Raw genomic sequence first — 11,468 nt, 5'->3', positions numbered from 1 at the left:
GAAGCCCGGGGGGGTGGGGTGTGTGAATGGGGCTGGTATGGGAAGAAATTGGTAAAGAATTCAGAGCTGATCCCTGGCTGCACTGAGGGCTGTGAACAACTGGGCCACATGGCTGACACACTAGCACCCCGGCTGTGACAGCCCTGAACCACCCGGTTCTGGCTGGCACATCACAGTGTGATCCTGCCACAATGCCACCCTGCTGTGATGTGCCCTTGCTGCCAGCTGGGCATGGGGAGCCAGGGGCTGGCCCGCCAGAGGCAGGGCAGCACAGCGCACCGGGAGACCCAGCCCGGGATCAGCAGGGGACAGAGGCAGCGGAGAGACAGATCTTCCCTGGCCTACAGCAGTGTGGGGAGAGCGCTGCCCCGTGGCCATGCTCCAGCCCTCTGCATGGCTGAATCTCCATCTGAGTCCCTGCTTCTCAGGTGTAGCAGTGGCTGCAACCCCAGACCTCTGTCGGCTTCAACCCCTGGGCTCAGCTGCGCTCACCAGGCTCCGTTTGCTCCCTTCGTCTTCTATGAAGCTGCTTTGGGGCTGCCAAGCGTTCCTGATACAACCCGCCCGTGCTCAGTGCCAGACCAGGGGCTCTGGCTCTGCCCATGGAGACAGCAAGGGCACAGACCATGGTGTGGGCCAGCAGCCAGGAAGAATTGTTGCTCTTAATGTGGACCCAAATTTGACAGGTCCCCTCCCACACCATCCGGAGGCCCTTGGCAAGCTCAGCCCTGCGGGGGTGAGATGGAGACAGAAGCCTGTGTCTGGGCAGTGACAGCGGGTACCACAATGCAGGGGAGATGGGAGTGGGTGACCGCGAATGCCAGTCCTGGCCTGTCCCATCCCCTTGCGGTCACATCCGAGCCTGGCGGGTGGGGAAGGCTCTCAGTCAAAGACCTCCCCGTGCTCGTTGCCACGCTCGCCCTCCCTGTCCATCTCATACTCCTCCAGGTCGGCCAGGGGCAGCCCGTTGCCGCTGGGCACGTGCTCGCACACCGTGCTGCGGGTGGTGACCCGGGTGACGCTGGGCGAGTACTTGCGGGAGCCGAGGCGCTGGAGGTGCTGGTGACACATCACCTCCTTGAACATCTCCCGGAAGCGGGTGGACATCAGGTTGTAGAGGATGGGGTTGGTGGCTGAGCTCAGGTAGAAGAAGACCCCTGAGATGACGTGGATGTACTGGAACATCTCGTGCATGTTGCCCGTCCAGTTGGAGATGAAGCTCCAGACCAGCCGGTCTGTGTGGAAGGGGGCCCAGCAGATCCCAAACACGACCACCAGGACAACTGGAAGGGAGAGGGGAGAGCGGCGTCACCGGGCACCGATGACTGCCTGCCTTGCAGTCCCTGCCTTTGCGGCATCCTTCCCTCCCTGGGAGCTAGGAGACCGGTGGCCAGTGTAACACACCAGTAAAAGTGTGCGTCACACTCCCTCTGCAGCCATACACCTTCACAAGGAAGCCAGGTTTAGTGGTTAGGGCATCAGGAGACGAGGGTTCAGTTCTCTGCTCTGCCACCGCCTCTACCCATGTCCCTGGGCAAGTCACTTAGCCACTGTCGCCTCAGTAGGGCTGCCTCCCCTGCCTATCCTGAACAGAGCTCCGGGGTGCTCAGATACTGTGGGAATGGGGCCTGCATAAAGGAAAACAACCTACTGCTCCCACCAGTTGCTGAAATGACTCCTCGACTTGTGCTGGATTCTGCCCCAGAAAAAGCCTGGGTGGGGTAGGCTTGAACAGGCACTGGTGAGCCTCCGTGTCACCTGCTGAATGGGATCCCTGCCCCTTCCCCCCTGGCTCCGGACATGCCCTTGCAAGCCGGCTAGCAGCCTGACCCCAGGACCGGCAGGTACCGTGCTGGAGCGAGTCAGCCCGGAGATGCCCGGCGTGTAGGGAGAGACCGCTCCAAGCCCGAGGCCAGCCCCCTGCTCCCAAAGTCTGGGAAAAGCCAGCCTGGGAGGTTTGAAATCCCTCAGGCTGTGAAGGTTAAACTCCAGTGCTCTGGGCACTGTGGGAGACAGGTGCCAGGCCTCCCCATCTTTGGCCTTCCCAGAGCTTCTGCTTCCTGCCCTGTGCAAATAGCAGGGCTTCTCCAGCCTGCCAGAGACCCCCCACCCACGCCAACAGGGACAGTGGGTGCTCAGCTCTGCATCAAGGAGGCAGATGGGGGAAACACCTTGGGAGCAGGGCTGCTCTGGAGGAGGCAGCAGGACCTGAGCAGGGTGTCTGCCAGCGTGCGGGGCAGCAGGCCCTGGGGTGCTGGGCCCAGGGCTTCGGGGGGGTGCTTCCACGCTCCGGCCGCTGGCTGCGCCCTGCACCGTGGGGATGCGCCTCCTCATGCAAGGTCCATCGCCAAATGCTTCCAGTCCCTGCTCCAGGAATGGTGGATGTCTCCTCAGCCCTGCTAGCTGGAGATGCCACATGCCGCGCAGCTCCGGGCTTCCCGGGAGACCGACTCGGGGTCGGCAGGACTCGGCTGGCCTCTGACTTGGCTGCACCTTGTTTTTTCCAGGGAAGCGCCCGCCTCTGTCTGCAAGGGAACGGGAATCCAGGCTTCCCCTTGACCTGTGCATTCATGGGAGAGGCCAGGCCCAGGGGATGGGAGTCCCCGGCCGCTCCAGCGGGTCTGGGCTCTGCAGACCAGCCTTCAGCGCCCATCGGATCCAGGGGTCACAGCCGCTCAGAGACCCCAACCTTCAGCTCATCGGGGCTCCCTGGCAGCAGCCCCCGCAGACAGCCGAGCCCACAACAACATCTGCTCCTCGATGTTGCCAGCCAGCAGTGCTGCGGGCACTAGCGAGTGGCTGGGACGGCTGCTGAGTGTGGGCACAAGGCTTTGCCCGGCCCGTGGCGGCTTGTAAGGTGTGGCAGATTAGTGGCTGGCTACGACTATCCTGGTGAGGACGAGAGGCGTGCTGCTCGCCCCGGGGACTGTGGCTCTGCTCTCCGGGGATGTGCTGCAGCAGGGACATGGGGTCTGGTTAGGATCTCCCCCTCCATTGCCTGCCAGGGCTGCTCCAGACATCGCTCTGCCACGTGGCTCTGTGTCTCGGCAGGCCCACGCCCTGCCGTCAGGCCCCCCGAGCTGCGGCCAGGCTGGGGCAGGGAGCCTGCGGCTCGGCACACGGAGGCAGGGGGCTCGGGGAGGCAAGGCTTCCTGCACTGGGTTGCATCCAAGTAGCAGCCGAGCACACCTGGCAAACCCTGCTGCCTTGGAAGGCTGCCACCGTGATTAGCGAAATTAAACAGCCCTTCATTAATGAAGCAATCGTGCCGGTGACCCCAGGCTCCGCTCCCAGGTTCAGGCGGCTGGCTCGGGGCTGGGGCCACTATCTCCAGCTCTCTGCTGGGGGCGGCCAGGGGTCTTTCAGCGCACCCTCTCCCTGCCTGCTTGACCATCTCTGCTGGCCAGTGCAGACAGGGACCTGGGAATCGGGTGTTGCTAGAGGCAGCAAGCCCCTATGAAGCTCGCCCCCGGGCCCAACACCCCACCACCTCGCCCATGGGCATCTCTGCCCAGCGTGGCACCAGATCTACGACAGACCTGGGTCGCGCTGCCTCCCCGCCAGCTCTAGACTCGTCCTCAGGTGTCCCCCAGCAAAGCCAGTGGGATGGAGGCGTCTCTGCTACAGCGCTGCATTGCAGTTACCTCCCTGCTCTTCCTGCAACAGCGCGATGCGCCCGGCTCCGACTTCACCCGAGCGCTGCAGCTACAGGCAGCCTGGCTGCAGCCCCCACACCCTCCGCTCTAGCGTGGTGCGGCACCGAGACCTGGGAGCAGCTCCCGGGTAGGGAAACAGGAGGCAGGACCAAGCCGTGAGGCAAGGCCTGTGTCTCTTATCTCTCCGCACAACTTTGTGCCCGCCGGCCATTCTGCCTTGTTTGAACTGCAATCAAGCTAACGGAGAAGCCTAGGGGCACTGTGACTTCCCGCCTGTGCCTGTTGCCCTGGCACAAGGGATCAGCGTGCAAAGGCAGCTTGGTGCTCACACACGGGCTAGAACTACAGCCACAGCTGGTGTGCGTGGGCTTAGCTCCATCGTCTTGCATGGGGCAACGGGGCTTTGCACCCTGTCTGGCCCAAGGTGTCTCAGTTATACACCCGAGCATGGAGCGAGGTCCCTGCTGGGCGCTGGAGCCAGGGGATGCCAGGCAGTGCAGACCTGGCTGGTGTGGGGGGCACCACAGGGCCTGGTCTGTCACCCCCACCCCCACAGCCATCTCCAGAGCAGGTCCCTACTGTAGCCTCGCTCCTGGCTGGGCCGTACGGATGCCGGGGGCATGGCACCGAGTAGCCTCCTGAGCCCCCCGGCCTTCCTCTCTCATGCAGGCTGCAAGGGCTGGGCCTGACAGGGGCTGAAGGCTTGCAGCGGGGCTGCTGCGCACCCCACAGACCCTGCCCAGGGCTCAGGCCACCAGGAGCGCACGCACGCACGCACCATGTGCCCGGAGATGCGGGTGTGAAGGCAGAGCCTGCCTGGAGGGGACGAGCTCCCGCTGAGACCCCTCACTCCCGGCATCATACTGCCATTATGGGAGTAAAGACCCTTTGCAAACCCTCGCATGGGGAGGTTGGGTAGTGCCCTGGCTGAGCTAGCCTATGCCATCTGCTGTCCCCCTCGCACCCTCCTGGCCATGCCGGACACCTGCACAGGCCAGGGGTCATCCCGGCCCCAGCCCACATCACTCCCCTCCCGTCTGGACTTCAGCCTCCTCCTCCCATAGCCCGCGAGGTGCGGGGTGGCACCGCCCAGACATCTTTATGTCCCGAGTGCTGGGCAGCTCGGAGGGGCGCGAGGTGTCCCCCCGAAGCCCCAGGAGGCTGGGGGTCTGGCCCACGGACTTACACAGCATCTTAGTCACCTGCCTCCTCCGGACCTTCTTCTGCTGGGCTCGGACATGGTGGTAGTCACTGTCCCTGCCCGCCTTGGCCTCCAGGCTCTGCAGCATCTTCTCCTTCCTCAGCTGCAGGCCGATGAGCAGGTAGAGGATGCTGAGGGTGCCCATGGGCAGGAAGAAGAAGAGGATGGTGGTGATCTGGATGATGAGGTTGTAGAGCACCAGCGGCTTCACCACCATGCAGATAGCCGAGTCGGGCACCATGCCCCGGCCCGGCACGTACAGCGGCCTGATGCCATGGAGGCTGGTGTTGGGGATGGAGCAGAGCACCGAGAGCACCCAGATGGCACCGATGACCCGCTTGGCGTGGTTGCGGGTCACCACGTACTTGGCCTTGAGCGGGTGCACCACGGCGATGTAGCGCTCCACGCTCAGGGCCGTGACGTTGAGGATGGAGGCGAAGCACACGGCCTCGAACAGCAGCGTCTTGAAGTAGCAGCCGCCCGCGCCCAGCAGGAAGGGGTAGTTGCTCCACATGTCGTACAGCTCCAGCGGCATGCCCAGCAGCAGCACTAGCAGGTCCGACACGGCCAGGCTGAACAGGTAGTAGTTGGTGGGCGTCCGCATGAACTTGTGCCGCAGGATCACTAGGCAGGTCAGCGTGTTGCCCACGGCGCCCACCACGAAGATCAGCAGGTAGGTGGTGCAGACGGGCACGAAGAAGCTGGACCGCCGCGGCCCCAGGTACTTGTCCCGCAGCTCGTCCTCCGTGAGGGTCATGTCCTCCGGGTCCACGTGGCTCTGATTGCAGAGCACCTCGGCCTCCAGCCGGGCCAGGTAGTCGCCGGGGGGTGCCAGGCTGGTGCAGTTGGCGTAGGGGTACATGGCCTCTGGCTGCAACGAGACTCACGGGCATGGGGGAGATGCCGCGAGCAGCCCAGGTGCTCCCAGCCCTTCTCCATGCAAGACGTCCGCCCTGGGCCCACCCAGCTGCCGGAGCCGGGGGGCTTCTAGCCCTGTCCCCGGGACAGCTCTGAGTGACCGAATCTCTATCCGAGTCCCTGCTTCTCAGCTGTAGCCACGGCTGCAACCCCAGGCCTCTGTCGGCTTCAACCCCTGGGCTCGGCTCAGCTCAGCAGGCTCCTCTTGCTCCCTTCCCCTGCCACGGGGCCGCCTCGGGGCTGCCAAATGTACCCCATACAACCCACCCCCACTCAGTACCACGCCGGGGGGCCGGCGAGGGCACAGACAGCAGCCGGGAAGAGCTAATGCTCTTAACGCAGACCCAGCTTTGGCAGCCCCCTGCCTCAGTGCCTGGGAGCTCTTGGAGAGCGCAACCCCCTGCCCCCTTGGTCCTGTGCAGGGTCGGGCCCCAGCCCCATGGCGCGGGGAGGCTGGACCGCGTGGGGCTTTGCCCGGGGTGCCGCTGGATGGGTCCGGCCCTCAGCAGGGGCATGTCCATCCCCGCCCGCGACAGGCTGGCCCTAGCACCGCACTGGGCTGCCCCCCCGCTACTGCACCAACGCTGCAGCGGGCTTTTCTGGAGGTGCCCACCCGCCCCCGAAACCTCCTGGTCTCTCTGGGCCAAGCCTGCAGGCCTCCAGCTCCTGCTCAGCCCTGTCTCTGCTTGGCTTGGGGGGGGGTCCTTCACGTGCCCGCTGGACCGGGGGGCCGGGGCCCTTCTCACCCCACAGTCCCTCCGGCACCAGCCTTGGCACGTGGCCTCAGGGTCGGCCCTTGCCCTCGTCACACCGCAGGGGGGAAGCCAGAGGGTGGTGGCGTCGCATCTTGCCCAGACACTGGATGAGCTTTCATAGCCGTCAGGAGAGTCCGGCTGCCCCCCGGCTCCTTCCAGCTCAGCCCCCCGGCCAGGGGCTGGGGAGTGGGGCGGTGAATGGGACCAGCCAGGTCCTGGCAGGAGTTTCCCACCTCCCCACAACCGGTGCCTTACCTGTGCGAGGGGCACCGCGGCAGCACGCCCGGGGAGGCGCTGGAACGACAGAGCAGAGCACGGCTCGGGGTGCGTGACGGGGACACCCTCTCCAGCTGGGGCACGGTCCCCTCCACCCCCTCCAGAAGAGCCGCTGGCGCTTCGGGGCCCCAGCGCTGCATGTAGCGTCCCACGCTGAACTGGAGCCGGCCGGGGAAGCTTCCTTCCTTGCCACGGCCATGAGCAGAGCCGGAGGGGGCAGGAGCCCGCACCCTGCCCTGCTGCGGCCATCCGGCACCCCCTGCGCCCACATCCCCGGGGCCGGCTCCCGGGGAGCTGGCAATCAGGCTGGGTCTCGGACACCCAGCCGGGCACCTGCTCACACGCACGTGCTCGCAGCCAGAGCCCCCCCTCTCCGCTCTGCCTGCGTGACGTCCAGGGACTGGACCCCCCACGCCTGCCCGGCGGCCTGCACAGAGAGCAGCCCCCTCGCCTCCTAGCTCCGGCTCCTGTGAATGCGCCGGTGCTCCCCACAGCAGCCGGCCCCCCCGGCTCCAGCGCTCCAGCACCCGGCTCCCCCCGGCTCTGGGGTCTGGCACCCCGCTCCCTGCAGCCCAGCACGCTGCGTCCCCAGGGTCGGGGCTCCAGCACCGTTCTCCCTCAGCCCTGGGGCTCCAGCACCACGATCCCCTGGGCTCTGGGGCTTGGGCACCCTGCTCCCCTGGTCCTGGGGCTCCAGCAGCACAATCCCCTCGGCTCTTGGGCACACCACTCCTCTGGTCTGGGGCTCCAGCACCACAATCCCCTTGGCTCTGGGGCTTGGGCACCCCACTCCCCCGCTCTGAGGCTCCGGCACCCTGCTCTTCCTGGCCCTGGGGCTCCGGCATCCCCATCACTAGGGCACCAGGTGCTCCAAGCGTTGCTCGTCTGGAGGGTCCCGCCTGGGTGGGCAGGGGGCGGAGGGGGGCTCACCGGGCTACAGGGTCCAGGCAGAGAGGGCTGGGGCTGGCCCGAGCATCTTCACAGCTCCGGGCAGAGTTTGAGGTGGCAGCTGAAGTCCTAACTCCATCGGCGCTGGTGCCCGCTGCGTGTGGGCGAGCTGCAGCAGGCTGGGGGGAAAGAGCATCACTGAGGCGGGGAGGGGACAGGGGCGGGGGCTGGCCGAGCCGCTGGCTTTTCCAGTGCCACCAGGGGGCGGTGCGGCCCCACGGCTCCCCCCCAGCCTCAGCTGCAGCCGGGCAGCAGTGCCCTCACTCCCCACCCGCAGCCCCCGGCCTCGCCCTAGCTGCTGGGTCAGGCTGTGACCAGCAGGTCCTCTCCTCCCTCTGGTCTCCTTGCCCCTTTTGGAGACCCTTGCCCCATCCCGTGTGTAGCTGGGGCCTCCTGAAAGCCCCCATGCCTGCCCATTTTGAGAGGGGAAACTGAGGCACAGGGGGGAAGCACTCACCTGAGCCTATGGAAGCTGAACGGGACTCGGGAGTCCTGATTTTGCCCAGCCCCTGGGGGCTAAATACCAGGCCCCTCTGGCCACGGAGGGAACCCAGGAGTCCGGGTGGCCAGGCCGGCTGCCCAAGGAGGTCACCCACCAAGGGCTCCGGCGCCGCCGTGCCAGCCTCCCAGTGCCCAGGTGCTGAGGCCACGTCACTGCCTGGGCCAGGCGCACTCCTACACCTGCTTCAAGGTCCCCCCCCCACCACACCAAATAGACCCCGGCGATTTGCTCCAGCCTCCAAGGCAAATATTTGCCCGGCGGTTTATAAAAGCTGAAACCCTGGAGCTGAGCGGGACCGAGGAGATAGGGCCATTGTTTGGCCTTACTAAAAGCCGTGATTAGCCCAGCTCATTAAGTGGGGGGAGGAGGGGTGCAAAACGCCCCACGCCAGCTCAGCAGTGGCCCAGAAGGCAGCTCAGGCTGGTCCCGGGGCCAGGGCAGCAAAAAAGAGCCCAAGTCAAGTCAGGTGTGGGGGAGAGAGCGCAGCGTGTGCATCTCACCCACGACCCACGCAGGGTATCCGTGGCCTCTCCCCTCCCAGACAGGACGGGGTGGGGGTTAGATGGGAGCAGGGGAAAGCCACGTGGCCCCGTCCTGCCTGCCCCAGAGCCCCAAGAGACAGAGAATAGCAGCCCCCACTTTGGGCAGAGTCAAGGGAGCCCAGTTCCCCGTGGTCCTCGGGGAGCCTCAGGCTCTCAGTCGTCCCCAGGCCAGTGACGTCCTGCTGGAGCCAGAGCACGGGGGCCAGGACCCCGAGGGAGAGCAGATGCCCACATAGCCTCTGCTTTGCCAGGCTGAGAAGTGCTGGGTTTTCCTGCCAGGCCTCCAGGCTCGTGCAGCCTTGCTGGACTCGAGGGCCCTTGAGCAAGGGGGACCATGAGAGATGGGAATAGTGGGAGGCTCCCGGGCCGAGGGATGAGGGCAGTGCACGAGACCCCGGGCTGCGGATCGGGAGTGAGGCTCAGGCTCTCCCTGCCTTACGGAGGCAGGCCGTGCTGCGTCCCCTGCAGCCGGGGGGGTCACAGCTCCCCCAGCCCCGCTGCGAATGGCCCTCGCCAGGGAAGGGACACGGGCTTGTGTGCTCAGGCAAGGGGAGAGTCTGCGGCAGGCGATGGCAGTACAGAGCCCATGACACATGGCAGGCAGTGCCATGCTCAGCTGGGAGGGGGCAGCAGTGCCAGCTTCGGTGCCGGGTGTCTCAGACATTTTTGCTGCAGGGTGTGCATGAGGCCACAGCCTTCCTGCTGGGTCACTCCCATCCGCCTGCAGACCCCTAACGAACGGGCCTGGCTCCCAAAGCGCCCAGAGCCCCCGTGCCTCAGCGTCCCCACTTCCTGCACTGATGAGCTTTTCGGGTGACTGGCAAATAGGGGCAGGGGGCTGAGAGAGCGGGGGATGCCCAAGCACTGGTTGGTGGCGGTGGCGACTAGGACACAGGGAGGGCATCGGAGCAGCCCCAAGGCTGCTGTAACGCATAGCCGAGGGTCGTCTTTCCACCTCGCAGCAGCCAGAGGCTCTAGGGCTGCGTGGAAATCCTGGGGCTGTCTCTGCAGACCTCAGCCCCTCTCGCTCGGGGCTGGCTGGGGCGGTAGTGAAAGCGCTGGGTGCAGCTATAGGTCCGTGGGCAGCTGGCCTGGCCCTGGGGAGCAGGGGGCTGGGAGCAGCATTCGCCGCCCAGCACCACACAGCCCCCAGCCCTAATCAGCAATCTGCAAACAAGGACTAATGAGCAGAGCAAACTCAGGGGAAGCAAATAATGAGCAGAGCAAACGCTGGAGCAGGGAAAGGGCAGGAGGGGGGAGAGCGGGCTGGCGGAGAGGGGCTCTCCAGGGAGCAGGTGCAGACAAGGGCCGGGGGTGCGGGGGGGGCCTGTGACAGGGAGTGCCCGGTGCACCCGGCTTCCCCAGTCCGGCAGCCCTGGGCCCGGGGGCTGCAATAGAAGCTGCTGTCACTGGAGCAAAGGAGATGCCAGGGGCTTGGGGCAATATCCTAGCCCCCCTTGCTGCTCCTGGGGCTGTCCCGGCCCCAGCACCCCTGCCCATCTCCAGCCCTGGGAAGAATCGGGCCCGTTTTGGGGCCCGCGGGCTGGGAAAGCAGGGCCTTGACGCGGGCACAAGGGATGAGGGGCCGTGTGAGAGCAGGGCTGGATCGGGGCAGGGGGAGCAGGATCAGAGCTGGGGCCCAGCCGGGACCTCCTGCCCACGTACAGTGTTTTTGCCCTGGACTGGGAGAAAAACTTGAGCGTCCCCGAGATGCCTCCGCGGGTTGTTGCAGGGAGCGTGAAAGGCAGGGACTGGAGTTCAGGGAAAACTTCTTCCCTGCCGGAGCAGCAAGTCCCCCAGGAGCGCAGGCGCCGGCGGCCTTTGGGCTCTGCATGAGGGGGACGTTGGCCTCCGCGGAGGCTGGGGTGTCTGTGGGGCGCAGTGCTACAGCCCAGGCAGAACCGCAGCGGGGCCCTGCCCTGTGTTTCCCTCGGGGTCAGGCCAGCCACTGAATTTGGGGTCAGGAAGAGGAGGGGGGCTGCCTTCCTCCCCCGTTTGCTAGGATCCCCCCAGCGTGGTTCAGGAATCACTCAGAGCCAAGGGTCCGACTCAATCAGGGCCGGCGCTGAGTCCCGTGAGCCCCCGTGCTCTCCCGTGCCAGCTGCCTCTTGCCGGAGCCTCTTGCAAGACACGGCCCCCACATTTCCCTTCCCGGCCACGCACGCCACCCCCGTCACACCCACCCCTGGCCCGCCACGCAGATGCTCATCAGTGGCTCAGTTAGCCTCCGAGGTACCGTGGGCTGCTCCGTGGACCCGCGAGTTTCCCAGGAAACGTCAGCACCGCCGTCGTCAGCCCATTAGTTCCGGTTGTGACGTCCCGGGGCTCGGCTGTCGCTGCCTGTTACGGTGGTTGTCTATCCGGGACTGTCTCAACCGGCACAGCTGTCTCGGTGCCCCCACCTCTCCTGCTTCTGGTATTTGGAAGAGGGGACGTTTTCCCCCACCGGTGGCATCCCACGGAGGGACGGCCACCTGCGATGTCCCCCTGCACGCAGGCCATCGTCTCCTTCCGTCCCTGGTGACGCCGAGCCTGGCTCTCGGTTGAACGCGACATCAGCAGGCGACAACCCACGCAGCATCGACGCCGTCCCTTGCGGAGGCCAAATGCGGATCGGAGTCTTGCTCCATTAGCCGGCACTTGGTGTCCTCTCTACCCCATTTCGCACCA

The 11,468-nt window shown here is 65.8% G+C and overlaps 1 protein-coding gene across 1 annotated transcript; it reads right to left on the bottom strand.

The window, feature by feature from the left end:
- Window positions 1-298: 298 nt before the first annotated feature.
- Window positions 299-6,894, bottom strand: NMUR1 (neuromedin U receptor 1). Its single transcript, XM_019533135.1, has 3 exons — window positions 6,786-6,894; window positions 4,843-5,728; window positions 299-1,283 (listed from the first exon to the last, which is right to left on the bottom strand). Exons 2-3 carry the CDS (start codon window positions 5,717-5,719, stop codon window positions 883-885), a joined length of 1,278 nt encoding a protein of 425 aa, XP_019388680.1. The 5' UTR covers window positions 5,720-5,728; window positions 6,786-6,894; the 3' UTR covers window positions 299-882.
- Between the last annotated feature and the right edge of the window lie 4,574 nt (window positions 6,895-11,468).

The sequence above is a fragment of the Crocodylus porosus genome, unplaced genomic scaffold, assembly GCF_001723895.1.
Source record: "Crocodylus porosus isolate Cpor-Errol unplaced genomic scaffold, CroPor_comp1, whole genome shotgun sequence".
Classification (NCBI taxonomy): Eukaryota; Metazoa; Chordata; order Crocodylia; family Crocodylidae; genus Crocodylus; species Crocodylus porosus.
This window is presented reverse-complemented; position numbering and strand designations above follow the sequence as displayed.